The sequence below is a fragment of the Pimephales promelas genome, chromosome 2 (genome assembly GCF_988280905.1).
Source record: "Pimephales promelas chromosome 2, fPimPro1.hap1.1, whole genome shotgun sequence".
In the NCBI taxonomy this organism is placed as follows: Eukaryota; Metazoa; Chordata; class Actinopteri; order Cypriniformes; family Leuciscidae; genus Pimephales; species Pimephales promelas.
Window position 1 is genome coordinate 15,229,028 of NC_142770.1, and position 17,451 is coordinate 15,246,478.

Consider the following 17,451-nt stretch of genomic DNA (forward strand, 5'->3'; position numbering starts at 1 on the left):
ATAAAGATCTTCTGGAAGTGCCAGGAAAAGACGATAGTGTTGTCCCCACACTGTAGCTTCGGAAACCACCGGAAGGGCTTGAAGGAGCTGCGTCCTTATCTACACAGGAAGCACGCTCAGTTGAGAAGCACTCCTGGCATTTCAGAAACACGTCAGACTTGTGTTTCTTGTCATTTTGCCTTGATATCAACGGCATGTTCCCAACCATTGCTCCTTTTTGTCTCCTGTTAGTTTCAGAAGTTCCACACGGCGGGGAGCGCGAGCTTCGGGGGTTCTGGTCCTGCACACAAACCAGACCGTTCCAGTTTTAGCATTGGTGTGATACATCACCACACAGTCATCCTCGAGCATCATCCGAAGCAAGGGACTCGAGGAGGGTCTTGTACATCTCAGATCGTAGAAATCTGGGGTAAGAGTCACGTTCCATCAGACCGAAAACGATCTTCTGAGCCTCGTCGAAACACTCTGCCGTCGGACTCCTCACATTTCTCTTGATTTCCTCCCGCGTGTGATAGTCGATGTTTATCTGCGATGCAAATGAGAGGCATTTACGCTATCCTTTTATGAGATGCAACCGATTATGAGATGCACTGTCCAAATAATGAGAAATGACATTGGAAATATGCTAAATGAAGTCATGACCACATCAATTTACATTCAGCAGCCAGTTCATCCAGTATCAGATAACATTTCTTTAATTTCACATTCAAGCGCTGTTCTTTATATTTGTCATACATCTTGACTCGAATAGTTTTTGAATAGTCAACTATTACTGTTGACTTATAATAGTTTACTTATTTTTTATAATATGATTTAATATGATTTAAATACGAATTTGTATCATACATATTTAAATTAGTAAATTAATGATGTATTTATTAAAATTATTATATAAATAGTATGATAATAATATTCTAATACTATACTATATGTTTTATTTATTATACTATTTATTATAATTATTATATTAAGTTAAGTATTATTAAAATAATATAATGATTTATTTATAATATTTATGTTTTTATTTATTATAAATATTATATTAAGTTAATTATTATTAGAATAAATTATATATATTAGAGAGAGATTTTTATGTATTGTATTGCTGCTGTATAAACAGACAAATATGAAAAAAGTGATTATTTTTAAATATTATATTATTGCTACTGTGTATATCTATAAGATGATTTAGAGTTATTTAAATATAGAAGGCTTTGCAGCGCATGGAAAACTATAATTCACTGAAAGCATATCGCGACACTACAGCACGTCTAGTGTACACATCCTCACTGGTTATATAGAGATTTACAAGCGTATATACAGTAGCAACAGGGTGTTGTATGGTTCCTTCTCTACCTCTTTCGGAGATTCTGCTTCGACGAATTGCTCAAAGATTTTCCTCGCCTTCGAGCTCATCTTATGGGACGAAGTTATCTTCTTGTAGTCCTCGCAGGTCAACCAGAATTCGATGTTTTCATCGCTGAATTCTGATTTCAGAAAGGTGCGGAATGTGGCCATGCCATCTGGAGGGAAGCAAATGCGGGTGCGCGTCACAACACGAAACCAGCACCTCTTTAATTTACTAGTGTTTTAGTTTACCCTCGCCTCAATAAACCAATGCCAAAAATAGATATCAGTGCTTTGGGGGGGGAAAAAAAGACTTACATTTGGAACCGAGAAGCCGTTCCAGAGACTGGGACCATTGTTGGGTGTCTTCTAAACTTAGCCTGCTGAGATCAGATGGGTTTGATTAGTTGACCATAACTGGATTAGGAGCAATAACTCTTGTTTGAAATATTTTGGACCTCTTGTCCTTGTATGTGTGTCACTTTTTCCTTACCTCTCCGGAGCAGATGAACTGGTGAACATACACTTTAGTCGGCACATGAGGTTCTTTCCTCTATGGAGAGAAAGTCAGCTTTTTATGCTTCACACATCCAAAGCCTACGCTAAAGCATCCTTGGAGTGACTCATAATAGATTCCCTTATGCTGATGGTTGAGTAAAAATGCCTGAAGAGCACACTTACAAGGTCTTGTTTCTCCTGAAGTCGTCTTTGTCCATGTTGACGTCCGTTGGGAGAGGTTGTGGGATTAGGCCAGGCATGGTAGAGCGAGGACTTATTGCCCAGAAATCCACAGCCGCACGGTCCTGCAAGTGATCATGCTGCACTTGGTGCTCTACAGGTTTCCCTTCTGCGTATCCGGCTCTGCTTTTTATGCCGTGCGACGGTTGCTAAGGGCTCGTTTCATCAACAGGGACTCAGCGACCACAGCAAAGAGGAAGCCCCATCAAACCCTCCCCCTCCTCCCAGTCAGTTGCTCGTGTGCGAAAAGCATTGCCTGTTTCTTCATATTTTTAGGCATGTAAATTCCCGCTGCTGAAATACCAGATAAGCAAATTACAACTTTGCATGTTTTGGCTTTTTCAGTAATCTACAGACGTAACAGGGCCAAATTTTAATGGCGCGCAAATGAAAATAAGAGTCAAATGAGACGGTTAGGCTGCTTCGTCTGTGTTTGTTTTGCTCTTTAGCAGCATATAGGAGGAATCCTTCTCCAAAGATAATGAGTAACTAGATTCACCTGCACTTAAATATAGAGTTTTACAGCCTGGAGAACTGATGCTGACGTTCTGCAAGATATTTGGTCCTCTGGGACTTTGGAAAACCATCTATGTTCTTGTGCTTTAAAAAAAAAAAAAGCAGAAACAAAAATGCTGATTTAAACTCCAAGGAAGCATATGGCCAGAAACATTTCTTGATAAGAAAAGAGTTATTTGCTGAACCAACTGAGCAAAATAGTGTTTTACTATTACTTATTAACCCTTACATTCATGAATGTTTTGCCAATCATTATTACATATTCAGGTCTTTAGCGACCCGGATCTATATCTAACGCGGGTGGATTTCTACCTTTGGCGATGATATAAAACTCTCCTGATATTAGACTAACAATTACATCCAGAATATTGTCAATAACTCATTTTCAACAACTTCAAAATCAATATTTTGATTGCTGACAGCTTCTTCACCAGATAATCTGCAGTAAATCTCTAAGCCATTTCAAGGTTTGCTGATGATACTTCCTATTCTTTTGTTTTCTGCCTGCGGTGACTATGAGTGAAACTTCACTTCTTACACATCATTGTGTATCAGACATTGTCACCTTGAGGAATAAAGTTGAGTTGCACGTATTCATCAAAGATTCAATTATTGTTGTGCAGAAAAATATACTTACACTGCTACACACTTCGGGATGTTAGAGACCCTATACAATTTTTACAAATATGACCCAAAAAAACATACAAAAAACTTTATATTATTTATTCATTTTTAATTAATTTTATTTTAATATTAATTTATTTAAAAAAAATTATTTTCTTTTTTTTTTAACAAAATTTACAATACATCACAGTCATGTGATGCAACCAAAATGCTGGTAAAAAGCATGTTTTATGATAGACTCTTGTCATGACTGTGTAGAGTCAGTATCTCTGAACTTTTCTAATAATTTGATCTTTTTTTTGACAAGACAAAATTCGATTAGGTTGTAAAATGTATTGTGGTGCCACTCCACAAAAATATGTCATGATATTTATGAATTAATAATTGATAATAAAAATAAAATTTGAAAAAAGAACTAGATAAAAATAGGTATAAATAATGATTTGGACACACAAGTTGTGGACACTCTATATGGAAACTTTTTGCTTGATGGTTACATCACATGACATCTTTATGGTATGGTGCGCGTCAGGCGTGAATGATTTCAATGTTAAGTCAATGCAAAGACGCGTTACGCACGTAAAAATTTTCTGCGGCGCGAATGAGGTGTAGAGCGCGGTGCGGTAGACGCGAATATGCCTCATTCGCGCGTCAAGTTCGTGCGAATGGCGTGAATTGAGCGTCTGCCACGTTAAGCGCGAATGATTTTGTTAGTGCTATTTGAGTTTAAAAATCTTAACTTTTGCATCACATTCGCGCCGCATTAACCAATCAGGAGCCTGCTTGCTCACGTGGTGAAATATCTGGATGCTTTAATAAATTATTTTGTAATATGACTAAATTTGTGTGGTTCTAATGCACAACAAAGCAAATATTTTATCACTCTAAACTTTATTTCAATATACGAGACATGTATGTTAATTTTGTATTGAATGTTATTTATTCCATTTCTAACGTTAGATTATATGAAATATTATTATTATGTAAAGACAACCAACATTCGTGAGAGACAAAAAAAAAATCACAGGACAGGTTAATAACTTGAGGCTGGCTCTATTTATCATCAAAAAAAAAAAATTACAGATTAGATGGATGAGGGCGAGGGTGATCCTCGCTCCGATGCGGGACAACAGGTCATCAAACTGGGCGCGTGACAGGCTGAAATTAGCGCTGACAGCGCCCGTCATCCAGCGCAAATGGTGAAACTCGCCAAACAGTTCGCCTCCGAAGAGTCCGGTGGACACAAATACGGCGACGATGATCCCCACGCCGCTGTTCTAGCTCTCCAGAGCAAATACAGAACGGTCACTCTCTCGATGAATGCTCGGTCGACATAAAAAAGTGTCCGCCAACAGATTTCGATTCTGACGCGCGTGACGTGCGTAAAGCGTGTAAATCAAACTTTTGTTTTTACGCGCCTCAGTTTCACTCTTGACGCGCAAATTAACATAAAGTGGTCAAGCGTCAAACTAGAAGCGGTAGACGCGAATTTGACGCACTATTCGCGTCCAGTGTGAACGCAGCATTAGTCATTAAATTGAAACTTTTCTTGAAAAAGGTAGAGAAGTTTTCAAAACCATATGAAAACTGGATTTTTTTTTTTTTTAAGATTTCCTGTATCATGGTCATGCATAAATCACAAACCATTTCAATTGACCATTTCTATGTTTTTTGCGTGCATTAATCCAGTGTTTTTCTCCATAAGTTGTGTTCACATTAGACTCCATGTGTTAATGACAGAGTGTGTAGACATCCTCAAAGTCACCAATTGAGCAATTGTGTGTCTCGGCTCATATCAGCGCCTGAGAACATGACTCATTTCCTTTTAGTTGCCATGGCGACGGTTTTGGCAGCTAATGATGGTCAGATTAGGTGAGAAGTTGGTCAGGGTGTCATTCTCAGCTAAAAATAACAGACACATATTGGTGAAACGGTTTGTCAATAATTGGTGCATCCGCTGGATGTTTCAAGAAGGGAGCTTTCATTTAACTCTCGCCTGAATCATTTCCTTATGTCAGTTTTACCACATGATTTCACATCAGTGTCCTTTCTGAATGACAACATTTGTGTTGCGTTGAGATGAGAAATTAATGTATGGGGGGAAAATAATGGAAAAAAAAATAGTACTGTTATCTTTTTCATACATATGTAAAAAAAAAGTCATAATTTTTTCAAGAAGTGAACTTACTTTTTAAGTACAATCTAGCAATATCTCCCGCTTGTTTATCACTTTATTTTAAATTTGTTCATGTTTGTCAGTATGAGACGATCTTAAAATGTCAACCCTGTTACCTTTGTGATTTATATTTTATATTATATATTATATGAATGTGTAAGTGGATGTTTAGAAGTAAACAAACACTCTTTTAAGTTTCAATATCTCAATTGTTTCTCTTTGTGGGGTTAAATTGAGCTTTCTGGCTGTTCTTTAATTTTTTCTTCGGAGAAAACTCACTTTTCTCATTCAATGACTACACTCTAAAAGAAAGGTTCTTTAGAGGTTCTTTGCGGTGGTCATTGTGCTATATAGCACCACCGGTTCTTCAGTGGTTCTTCAGTGGTTCTCTGGGGTGGTTAACATGCTCTTTGTCACCTCTTATGGTTTTACACCATATGACAAAGATAAGAGTGGTTCCCCTATGATTACAAGCCAATTAACCACTTTTAGTGCTATTTAGCACCATTTTTTTAGAGTGTAATTAAGAAATATGTATCATATATGTTTTGAACTATACATCAACAGTTGTCAGATTTCTCAGTTCTCCTCAGCTATTTTAAGAGAAACATCTGACGCAAAGTTGATAAATATATCAGAACTCCTTTAGTCTCCTGAGATTTGAAAGAGTTCTTCTGGTTCTGCTTTAATATCGTCATATTTTAATGTCCAAATTAAATTTTTCCACGAAAAACCCCATTCATAAAATCAAATAATGTGCATTCAGTAATACTTCAGGCTCGTCTCTGCATCAGTTCGCTCGGGTCGGACATGAGACCAAACCACAATTCTTCACAGCCTATGGAAAACCTCGGGTTTCTGCTCATAATTAGTCTAAATATAGCTAATCTGCTATTTACTGTATTAGTCCCCATTAACTCCTTTAGTCTCCTGAGCTTTGAAAGAGTTCCTCTGGTTCTGATTTTATATCGTCATATTTGAATGTCCAAATAAAAATTTTCTATGAAAAACCCCATTCATAAAATCAAATAATACGCATTCAGTAATACTTTTAAATTAAAAAGCGTCTTAATCCAATAAACATGGGATTTTTTTTTCTTCAATATGACAAGGACGGTTATTTCTTAAAACAGTGCTGTCTTTATTATAGAATTGCTTTCCCCAAGAAAGAACATACAGTGAGTGTGACCTATCATGCGTCACATGGCCATTGACTCTGTTTTGGTGTAATTCGAGGTTAGTCAAACAAAGTAATTCTGAGCAGCTCAGAATTGCCTTTTTAAGTCTTGAAACTCAGGATGAAAGTCTTTGTCACGGTAGGGTCAGGCGGTGACAAGGATTATTATTGTACATTATGGCTGCGTCTCTCACTTAAGGGTCGTCTCTGCATCAGTTCGCTCGGGTCGGACATGTGACCAAACCACAATTCTTCAATCACAGACTATGGAAAACCTCGGTTTTCTGCTCATAATTAGTCTAAATATAGCTAATCTGCTATTTACTGTATGCTTGTGTGTTCTAACCATACAGATGGCATGACGTTCACTTTTACTTTGGGCAGATGAAGATATTGAATGCCTGGAAAAAAGTTTAATTTTAGGTTGGATCAAAACATTATATATCATGTAATATGAAAACAGTTTGCTACCAATTGTGTGCATTGAATAGTTGATATACAATTTACTATAGATTTTCTTTCTTAAAATTGAAAAATCCATATGACTCTAGGTTGTTTTTAGCCTGTTATGATTATAATTACCACTAAAACAGTAGAAATACGACAGTAACAGGGCTGAATCATAACCTAAAAGATTATACAGTGTGTGCATATGAAGAGTTCAGATGCAAAAGCCTCTAAATGCCATTTGAAATTTTCTTCTTTAATGATGCTTTTTATCAAACTTGTATATTTAAGTTCAGTAATTTCACTTAAATAACAATTAATAGGTAATTATCATTGCCATTTAATTGAAATTACTGAACTTAAATATACAAGTTTGATCAAAATCGCCATTAAAGAAGAAAATTTCAAATGGCATTTAGAGGCTTTTGCATCTGAACTCTTCATATATATATTTGTAACTTTAGGTTATGAGTCAACTCTGTCATATTGTCACTGTTTTAGTAATTAATTTTTCTATATTTCTTTGTTCCTGAATATTTGAGGAAATAATGACATTAACATGTCTTTCTAATGAGCATCTTGTTGTAATATCATGACCTTGGATACCTAACTGTACTGTATATTACACTGTAAAAGTCAACCTTGTTACTCAAGATATTTTCATCTTTTTTGTTATTATTTATATGAATAAGGTAAAGTGGATGTTTGTGCTGTAGCTGGTCCCATGTGGTCTCTCAAATATTATGAGGTAATAAAAGAATGAGCAAAATACTGCTGAAAATATTTTGAAAAGGAGACACCATGACACAAAATCTTGAGATGTCACAATACAATTTATCAACTCATTTGATCAGTCTGATACAGTCTTATAGAAATCTACTTTCACGATTAACTTTGATAGAAAAAGCACCCATTACACAGAACAGTCCATCTGTCAAATAACTGTGGAAATGTACCTTCATTCTAGATCATTTCCTGTAACGGTGACATTTTTATTTTTCTCATTCATCTTATCTCTCTAAACCAATGAAATTGTGCGTCTGCACACCACATACTTTCTGTTCTCCTCAGTCATTTCCTCTAAACCACGTGCGTGTGTCCTCTTTCTGCGCGGCTGCTCATTAAGAAACCTTTTTCCAGTGAAAAAGCTGTCATCAGTACAGTTGGTCTACATTGGTTTCCTGGCTGTGTTCCTCAGGTTCTGATAGGCCGCAGATTTGAGGAACCTTGGGCAAGAGTCTTTCTCCATCAGTCTGTATATATGCATCTCAGCTTCATCAAAACAAGTGAGGTCGGGCTTCACCAAAGATCTCTTGATCTTCTCTCGAGTGTGATGGTCGATGTTGACCTGTGAAAATCACGTAACATTCAGATCTATGAAAGATAAAAGTATATTTCTATAACTCATTTAAATGGTGTTTGTTAAGCAAATATAGCAGACGCAAAAACTCAGTTTTGTTTTTCTGTTGAACCATTATCAATGCATTTTAGATTTTGTGTCAATTAATTTGCAACATGTATTGTGTTTTAGAAGAATTCTGGTGCCTTGCTCCTTGATCTTTTCAGTTACCATCCCAAATATTCAACTTCCATTGCACCTATTGATAAACTTTACTATGATGCAACTGCATTTCAGTCGTAATGCGCTGTAACTATCATTTTAATGCTTTAATAAGTGCACATACTGACCTCTTTTTGAGCCATGGGATGGAGAAACTCTTTGTAAATATCTCTTGCCTTGTTAGAGAGTCTGCCAGATGAAGTCATTCGCTTATATTCCCTGCAGGCAAGCCAAAATTCAATGTTCTCCGCACTAAACTCAGACTGGAGAAATGAATGAAAGGCAGCCAGGTAATCTGTTTGGAGAAGGGTGTTACAAATAAATAAATTATAAACTTCGTTTTCATAGTGAGGCCAAGAACCATTTTGGGTTTCCTTAAGGACCTTTCAGTCAACAGTTTTTTAGAGACCCATTTATTCTTGGAGTAAAGAACATTTTAATAATATAAGGTTTGTTTGTTCACACTTGGCAGGTTCAGTTGAAATGAAACAAACTTCTCACAAATATACGTCCTTAAAGGAGTAGTTCACTTTTCAAAAAACTTTTGCTGATAATTTACTCACCCCACGTCATCCAAGATATATAAAGGTTTTAATGAAAATAAATAAAGGTTTTTGATGAAAATATTCAAGGATTTTCTCCATATAATGGACTTCATTGGGAACCAAACGGTTCAAGGTCTAAATGAGTTTCAGTGCAGCTTCAAATGGTTTTAAACGACACCAGACAATGAATAAGGGTCTTATCTAGCGAAACAATCGGCCATTTCGAAAATAAATAAAACTCGTACGTTTACATTTTATAAATGCGCGTCTTGCTCTGTTCTGTGATGAGCGTTCGTGACTCTCCTGTTCAAACTCAAAATTAACAAATCTTTTTTTTGATTTGTTCGTCTGGTGTCGTTTAAAGCCCTTTAAAGCTGCACTGAAACTCTCATTTGACATTGAACCGTTTGGTTCTCAAGTCCATTATATGGAGACAATCCTGGAATTTTTTCATCAAAAACCTTACTTTCTTTTCGACTGTAGAAAGAAAGACATGGACATCTTGGAAGACATGGGGGTGAGTAAATTATCAGCAAAAGTTTTTTTAAAAGTGAACTACTCCTTTAAAGCGTTGTTGTTGTCGTTGTATCTTTAGCTTCAGACTTAAAATGACTGTGTGAACACTATGAGCAGGAAAGCTGGATCAAAAGACCCAAGAGATGCAAACTACACACCCTAAAAAACAAAAAGTGTGAACACACCCTAAAAAACCTTTTTCCACTATAAAGAACCTTTAGTGTCAGGCAAAGATTTCATGGAGCCATTAATAAAGAACTGTGTGTTGAAGAGGGGTTGGACTAACCTCCATTTTCTAGAAGATCAGCTAGCTTTGGTCCATGTGTCAAACAGTCCTGTCTTAAAAAGATGAAGAAATTAGAACCTAAAATAAAATATTCCTGCCATCCATAGTGATAAAAACACACTTTTAAATACATTTGACACGTTAAATGACCTGTGTTGCGACACGCTATATATTTACCCAAATTTTTCTTATTTTATGAAGACTACATGGACATTTGTATTGTTTGAACTAAAGTTTCTGAATAAAAATAAAAATTTCACACTGAAAACACATGATCTATAAAGGCAACAACACTTTCTCCTATAGTATAGCCTACATTTATAAGGTTTACCAAAAAATGTACTTATGCCACTGATGAAGTGATACACATATGCATATAAAAATAAACTTACTGATAATGAGAGACTTCAGTCTTTTTCTGAACCAAAACACATCTGATATTGTTTTTCTGCTTTTTTCTGCTCAACAGGACGTCCAGTCTATGGGATGAAAAAAGTAAGCACTTTTGTATCCATGAAGCATATCAGTCGATTTAAGAAGCTTACTATAGGCTATGCGGAGAGATAAGTAAAATTAGTTACGTCATCGGTTGTTTCTTATTCCGAATAAGATCCTTGAACTCGTAGATCCGAACCTTCGAGAAAAGTAGTTTAGGCATCATGAGGTGGCGGGAAATATTTATTCAGAATGATCTGTGTTTCATGTTTTTGACACACTTTTCCCATCTATATACGGTCGCCAGGCTGATAGAGTGGGGTGTTTTCATACCTGGACATGTTCACACAAATCTCTGGATGCCATTAACCCTACGAATCTTCTGCCGGTTATTCATGACTCATAAATATCACAATATTAGGTCTGTTTCATGTTTACTTGGAAACGCATTTTGATCATTTTCTTGTTTCTATGACGGCATTTGAAGATTATGTAGCCTTATAAAAAATATTGTGATAAGGAAGAACTCGGGTCGCCCACAACGCAACAGTCAAGAAGCTTGTCTAAATCTTTTTTTAGACGAACGGAGTGACTTCTGACTAAAAGTTGACTTGTAAAATATCTAGTATTTTATGTAGGAGAGTCATTGTTTGTTCTAATGTTTCAAACATGTGAACCGGGTCACATCCTGCTAATGTTGTAATAAAAATCTTCAGGGGTTTGCGATTCATTGGTGTACACCTAATCAACAAACACTTTCTTTGAGTTTCATAATCACATCAAACGTCAATGTTGGGCTCATTGAGGCGTATCGTTGGTCATGTGGGAGTGGTAAGAATGTGATGACAGTGCTTGGAACATGATTGCTGGGTAAGCTAAACTAACTATACTACATGCACTCTTCACTTTAAGTCATGCTTTCCCCCAGAACATTAAACAAGCAAATAAATAAACAATAAAAAAGGTTGATTGTGTGCATATTTGCTAATTACATGCAGTGTGATGGCTATCCTCATCTAAAACTTAAAATTAAAAATAATAATTATAATAAATTAAAATAACTTATTTATTTGTTGAGGAAAGGCTGTTATATTATTGTTGTTGCTATATGTTAGCATAAGACTATTTTGCCCTATAACTTCTCCTCTGTATTGTTTAACCACCAGGTGGCATACATAGCAAAGAAAACACTCTCAAGGCACAGAAACATTTTATTTGGTCTGACAGATAACATTTTCCAAACACCTACCAAGGGTGTGTCCTTATCAGTTTTGTGAATGCAAAGCATTGGAATGTAAAGATTGCAGAAAGGAAAACTTAAACAAGAACAATCGACCCATTGTAAATGACTGCATACATGAATGCTTACAAAACGATTACACGTTTATGGTCATGCTTAGCTTTTAGTATGTCATAAAATCAAGTCTTATTATATATCGGTGTACACATACATAATTCTTTCTGACACCATTTTGAAAACCATGAGATTAATTTTCATTGAATCCTGGTAACACACAGTCTCATCCCAAGCCATTATATAACTGACATCTTGGGACGTCTTTTGACCATACGTCAACATCTGCCTTTTTAGGGTACCCTTAAACGTCGATTAGTTGACGATCCCGGGCCGTCATACAACTGACGCTTTATCTTTAACGTCGGTTAGGTGACGGGGTAGGTTTAGGTCTGGGGTAGGGTTAAGATCCGATAACGTCATCCAACCGACGTTTAAGGGTACCCTAAAAAGGCGGATGTTGGCGTATGGTCAAAAGACGCCCCAAGACGTCAGTTATATGACGTCTTGGGATGAGACTGCGCTGATTCTGGAAACAAATGCATTCAGCTTTTCACATCAAATGTTGTGCTGAACATAATTTATAATGAAACTTGTATAAAATGTAAAAAATGCAAGATAGAAGCTTGATAGACTTTTGTATTCCTCATAAACATGTGTATAGTGGAATTAGTATGCATAATATTGTGAACACGCAACTTAAAGGGATACTCCACCTTTTTGGGAAATAGGCTCATTTTACAACTCCCCCAGAGTTAAACAGTTGAGTTTTACCATTTTCGAATACATTCAGCCGATTTTCTGATATTTAGAAGAATGTCAGTAACCAGACAGTTTCTGGTCTCATTGACTTTCATAGTAGGAAAAAAATATACTATGGAAGTCAATGAGACCAGAAACTGTCTGGTCTCTGAATGGATTTGAAAACGGTAAAACTCAACTGTTTAACTCTGGGGGAGTGGTAAAATGAGCCTATCTCCAAAAAAAGTGCGTATCCCTTTAACTTTAAGTTTCCTCTAGAGTTTGACTTTGAAGCTTCGTACTCTTCTAGCCATTATTCTCTGATTGCCTCCCATAGTGACTTTCTGTAACATCCACATCACCTTATGAAGCCGATATAAAGCATACCAGGTGGCCGCAATCAGTACTACCCCTGTGACCAAGAGAACAATGTACAAAGCCGTCATGAAACCACTAAATGGACCGGTCGACGGGACAGTCCACAGGTACACCCAACCACCGTAATGATTGTTGTGAACAATGTCAGGTCCGTTTTCCAAAACAATCTTTTCGTAGAACGCCAGATCATTGTTGTACTCGTTCCCTTGTTTTATGTAAATAGGAGAAAGCAAAAGGCTGTTGTAAAAGCGAGAGGCTGTTGTTGCAAAAGTGCTTGTAATTGAAGGCGTAGTTGAAGTCGCTGTAGGTCTTGCTTTTGTGCTTGTAGCCGTAGACGATTGTGGGGTTGATGTTGCAGGAACCTGTCTGGGAATGATGCTTGTAGTCATAATTGTCTGGAAAAGAACCTGACCACATTTGAGCTCTGCATGGGTCAATGTTTGCAGCGAATGGTTTTGTAAGTGGTACGGTTCATAGCATGCTACTCCTTTCTCCGAGGCATTGATTAGCCTTGGGTTGTCGCGAATCCATTCTGCAATACCTATAATGTTACAATCACACTTCCATTTGTTTCCGCCAAGAGAGAGAACATTCAGCGCCTTTGTGTGTGTGAAAACATCTCCGGGCAGATACTTTAGATGGTTGCGGCTCAAGTCCAGTATTTCTAGTCTTGAAGTATTGCAAAAGATTGTTGCTGGGAGAGACTCAAGCTTGTTATCATTAAGCATCAGAATCTGAAGACTAGTCAAATTCGAGAAGAGGTCCGGCTCCAGCGCCCGAAGGTTGTTGTGTTTCAGGGACAGTTTATTCAGATTGGGCAGGCAACAGAAGAGGTCCTTTGGTAGGAGGTTCAACTTGTCATTCAAGTGTAAATTGAGAAAACGTAGGTTTGTCATGTTAGCAAAAAGGTTCCAAGGGACAGTGACAAGACTAGTATTGTAAAGGTACAATTCTACGAGCCGCGGCATGTTGCCCATCAGCTGGTCAGGTAGGGAGATCAAGGGGTTCTTGAAGAGGGTGAGCATGGTCAGGTTGGGTAAGTAGTAGAAACTCTCGGCTGGAATATACTGGAGTTGGTTGCCTGACATCGAAAGGTTGAGCAGGGATGGCAAGTGCCAGAAAAGACGCGGAGGAATCTCTCGGATCTGGTTCTTGTGAAGCAATAAAAAACACAGCTTGCTTAGATGATCAAATGCACCACTTTCCAGAGTCACCAACTTGTTGGACGAGAGTACCAGAGATTGGAGTTGACGTAGGTTGTGAAAAAGCGTCTTTGGGAGGTTCCTCAGTTGGTTACCAGCTAAGTTTAGGTAAATCAGCTTAGTCAAGTTCTGGAAGACGCCGGCGTCCAGCTGGGAGATGCGGTTTTTGCTCAAATCCAGCTCTGTTAGGTTGACCAACCCCTCGAAGAGTTCTGAACTAATGGAAACTATTTGGTTATCATCTAGCTGCAGTTGCTCCAAGTTGCTCTGCTCACTAAACACCTTGGGTGGGAAGACCGAGAGTGCGTTTGATGACAATTTGATTGACCGAAACTGTGGAGCACCATAGAAGGCTTCTGGTTGAATTGTGTCTATAGCGCTATGGGTGATCATTAGTCGAAGCAGAAGAGAGAACGACTGAAAACTTCGGGCTTTGAGGACCTTTATGTTTGTGTCTTTTAGCAAGAGTAGAAATGTTGTTTTCGGGTCGAGAGGGGGGATGTCGCTGATGTCTCCAGTGCATTTTGCAGCACCCTTAACATTACAAACGCACCCACTGGGACAGTGAACGCAGAGGGTGAGCTGAGGCAGAAGCGGAAGTAGAAGAAACGTGACCCACATACTCTCAAACTGGGGAATAAATATAGGTACATGTTAGTATAGCATGTGTCTTCATTAAACAGTTGACCAATAATTATTTTACGGAACAATTAATATACTTCACTCGTGATTAAAAAGGTTATTCTGATATTCCCTCCCAAAAGATCGACCATGCTTTAAAGGTATAGTTCACCCAAACATTTTAATTGAATCCATTCAATGGAAGTCAATGGGATCCAAAACAACTTTGGAACTGAAGAAAGAAATTCATACAGGTTTGGAATGACAGGACATATGTTTTTGGGTGAACTATTCTTTATGTTACCAAAACAAATGAATTAGCAATGTTGAACTTACCTCTCGCAAGTATATTGAAGACTTGACTGAATGAAATGGATGCGTTCATGCTTTTAATAACCATAATTTGGAAATAGCTCTTCCCTTTCTACACATATCTTGCTCTGCAGTGCAGCCCACATGGAAGACTGCATCCGTCCTGATGAGGGTTTATCAGATTTGCCAGTTGAATGCCCGTAAAATTACTTAAATGTGCAGCGTTTCATCATGTGCACTTGTAGAGGACTTTGTCTTCCAATGTATACGTTTGTTGTTAAGGTTTTTAAGAAATCATTAATAATGCAGTTTGGGACAATATAGGAGGTTTCCCTATTGAAAATGTACTGTCTTTTTCTTTTTGAAAGTTAGTTTGATTTAGAATTTCCTTAAAGAGTGTTTCTAATTCAATTATTTATGGACATTATTTTATGTCAATAATCCTCTCTCTTCATATGTCCATATGTGTTGATATGCGTCACATTTTGGTTGTTGAACACATGTTAAACAACGTCTCAACACTAGAGGGAGGCAAGAGCTCATATCAGAACAAATATTCACTCATGCGTTTAATAATGAACTCAAAGATCGATAAAGAATGAGATGAAAGGGTAACATCAATCAACTTATTTTTTTATTGATATAGCATTTACATAAATACATTTTTGTTTTAAGAGTACAGTCATGAGTACATTATTAAATGAATATCATGATTATCATGACACATTATGAATACATATATAATTCCATATCTAAAAATGTTATACTTGTTTGATACATTATTAAGGCTTCAGATTATTTGCAGATTTTCTTGCTCCTGGCTCTTCACTTTGAGACCCTCAAACACAGTATTTCCAGAAACAGGCTTAAAAATAAAATAGAAAAGTTAAGCATTTACATTTATGCATTTGACAGACACTTTTAGCCACTGCATTGAAGATATATATATTTTTTTGTGCTCATAAAAAAGTAACACTCACCATCATCTCTTTTGCTGGTCATCGATCTATCTTTTTCTGCATCTGACACCAATTTTCTTTCTAGCTGCAGTTCCTCTCGAAGGACTGCAAGCTGAAACGAGAATTTCTGACAATTAGCTTTCATAATATTTTTTTTTATTCATAAAATTCGTCCTCTGTAGATTACTTGTAATTTTTTTTCAGTAATGGACTATAATTTCTATGTTGAAAATTGTATTAGTAACGTAATCTACGTATTACATTACACATTTTGGGTAATATATTTAGACTACTTTTAGATTAATTTTAGATTACTTTTGATACAATAATTTTGTATAGTGATATAACAATGCATTTGTATATTAAAGAGACAGTTCACCCAAAAATGAAACTTCTGTTATAATTTACTCACCCTCAAGTATGAGTTTCTTTGTTCTGCTGAACAGGTTTGGAACAACAATAGAGTAAACAATGACAGAATTATCATTTTTGGGTGAACTATCCCTTTAAAATAAACTTTTTCCCATATGAGCCAAATTAAACATACCTCCTGCAGCTCTGTGATTTTTCTGGCCAGCTCAAGTCCTGTTACTCATCAAAAACATGTAAGTAAGTGCTGGTTTGTATATTATAAGATGCTTAAAATTAATTTTCAATATGTCGACATATTCAAATAATCCCGTTAATTTACCTAGTACGTCGTTTTCTTGGACAGGCATGATGTTTTTCCGTAGTAAAAATGCCAAAATCTGATTCTGGATGTCAGAATCGTCCTTTGAATGGAAAACCTGGTTTTCTGTAAAATTGGAAATATGCAGTTTAGCTTATAATCAGCCAATCAAGAACTTAGATGGTAATAAAAATAAACTCACCTGGATTTGCAAGGCTTCTTGTGTGAACGTTGAGAGCACCAATCAGAAGTAAAAAAGCAAGATGTGTAAGAGGAGAGACTGAGGATTTTCTGTCCATGGCACTGAGTATTGGGTATTTGCTCCTATACCGGACCGAACGCTCGACTGCTGGATGCTCGTCAGATGGGATACTTTTAATCAGGCGTGAAGACGTGAGAATGTGTCATCGCTGTAAATCAAAGGTGTAAGGGTGTACGGTGTGTCAGGGCTATATCTAAAGAGGGTCCGTGACAGCTAGGACTGATGTTCTGATGTGGTCTCAGGGCCAACTAGCAATCAATCAAAGGCGGTGTGAGGACAACAGTAAATCACCAGCGCTACGGGGTCTCATTCATCTGTGGATGGTAAAAACGTTCTTGGCATTCTTCTTTCAATTTTACTAAAAGTAAGTGTAAGTCAGTGACTAGAATAACAAAAATGATGGTACAGTATAATTTGTATGATATAACACGTCTTTCTTCAAATTTGATGGCTTTTCCTATATGATAGAAATTTTAATTACACTAAGACTTAAAACATTGACATCCATAAACATCAATTTCAAATTAACATGATAGGTTGCCACCTGTGCAATAAGTCCATTCGTGAACTTTCCTCACTACTACGGCCAACTGTTAGTGGTATTATTAACAAAGTAGAAGCAATTGCGAACAGCAGCAACTCAG

General features: G+C 36.9%; 4 protein-coding genes across 6 annotated transcripts; all 4 read right to left on the reverse strand.

Moving 5' to 3' along the window:
* Positions 1-254: 254 nt before the first annotated feature.
* On the reverse strand, positions 255-2,215 carry rgs13b (regulator of G protein signaling 13b). Of its 2 annotated transcripts, none has more exons than XM_039668736.2 (5): positions 2,029-2,215; positions 1,841-1,900; positions 1,666-1,727; positions 1,357-1,523; positions 255-526 (listed from the first exon to the last, which is right to left on the reverse strand). In XM_039668736.2, exons 1-5 carry the CDS (start codon positions 2,103-2,105, stop codon positions 338-340), a joined length of 555 nt encoding a protein of 184 aa, XP_039524670.1. In that variant the 5' UTR covers positions 2,106-2,215; the 3' UTR covers positions 255-337. The 2 variants fall into 2 exon arrangements, with proteins under 2 accessions (XP_039524670.1, XP_039524669.1); XM_039668735.2 differs by having other exon boundaries at positions 1,666-1,730; positions 2,029-2,214.
* Positions 2,216-7,839: 5,624 nt separating this feature from the next.
* LOC120477231 (regulator of G protein signaling 21) lies at positions 7,840-10,704 on the reverse strand. Of its 2 annotated transcripts, none has more exons than XM_039668741.2 (5): positions 10,515-10,704; positions 10,326-10,412; positions 9,934-9,986; positions 8,763-8,881; positions 7,840-8,373 (listed from the first exon to the last, which is right to left on the reverse strand). In XM_039668741.2, exons 1-5 carry the CDS (start codon positions 10,592-10,594, stop codon positions 8,194-8,196), a joined length of 519 nt encoding a protein of 172 aa, XP_039524675.1. In that variant the 5' UTR covers positions 10,595-10,704; the 3' UTR covers positions 7,840-8,193. The 2 variants fall into 2 exon arrangements, with proteins under 2 accessions (XP_039524675.1, XP_039524674.1); XM_039668740.2 differs by having other exon boundaries at positions 8,715-8,881; positions 10,515-10,703.
* Positions 10,705-11,561: 857 nt separating this feature from the next.
* Positions 11,562-15,067, reverse strand: LOC120477230 (uncharacterized). Its single transcript, XM_039668739.2, has 2 exons — positions 14,941-15,067; positions 11,562-14,613 (listed from the first exon to the last, which is right to left on the reverse strand). Exon 2 carries the CDS (start codon positions 14,602-14,604, stop codon positions 12,679-12,681), a length of 1,926 nt encoding a protein of 641 aa, XP_039524673.2. The 5' UTR covers positions 14,605-14,613; positions 14,941-15,067; the 3' UTR covers positions 11,562-12,678.
* A 520-nt stretch (positions 15,068-15,587) lies between these two features.
* uts2d (urotensin 2 domain containing) lies at positions 15,588-17,451 on the reverse strand. Its single transcript, XM_089132168.1, has 5 exons — positions 16,748-17,451; positions 16,567-16,671; positions 16,419-16,460; positions 15,897-15,980; positions 15,588-15,781 (listed from the first exon to the last, which is right to left on the reverse strand). The coding sequence occupies exons 1-5, from the start codon at positions 16,842-16,844 to the stop codon at positions 15,756-15,758; spliced, it is 354 nt and encodes a 117-aa protein (XP_088988294.1). The 5' UTR covers positions 16,845-17,451; the 3' UTR covers positions 15,588-15,755.

Coding starts and splice junctions, on each gene's coding strand:
- rgs13b (XM_039668735.2), bottom strand. CDS start 2,105: ATGCCTGGCCTAATCCCACAACCTCTCCCAACGGACGTCAACATGGAC. Junction 1,524..1,665: donor ACGGCTTCTCGGTTCCAAAT/GTAAGTCTTTTT, acceptor GCTTCCCTCCAG/ATGGCATGGCCACATTCCGC. Junction 527..1,356: donor AAGCAGAATCTCCGAAAGAG/GTAGAGAAGGAA, acceptor TTTGCATCGCAG/ATAAACATCGACTATCACAC.
- LOC120477231 (XM_039668740.2), bottom strand. CDS start 10,594: ATGATGCCTAAACTACTTTTCTCGAAGGTTCGGATCTACGAGTTCAAG. Junction 8,882..9,933: donor TGATCTTCTAGAAAATGGAG/GTTAGTCCAACC, acceptor TTCTCCAAACAG/ATTACCTGGCTGCCTTTCAT. Junction 8,374..8,714: donor ATCCCATGGCTCAAAAAGAG/GTCAGTATGTGC, acceptor TGATTTTCACAG/GTCAACATCGACCATCACAC.
- LOC120477230 (XM_039668739.2), bottom strand. CDS start 14,604: ATGTGGGTCACGTTTCTTCTACTTCCGCTTCTGCCTCAGCTCACCCTC.
- uts2d (XM_089132168.1), bottom strand. CDS start 16,844: ATGGACAGAAAATCCTCAGTCTCTCCTCTTACACATCTTGCTTTTTTA. Junction 16,461..16,566: donor CCAAGAAAACGACGTACTAG/GTAAATTAACGG, acceptor GATGAGTAACAG/GACTTGAGCTGGCCAGAAAA. Junction 15,782..15,896: donor GACCAGCAAAAGAGATGATG/GTGAGTGTTACT, acceptor TTTATTTTTAAG/CCTGTTTCTGGAAATACTGT.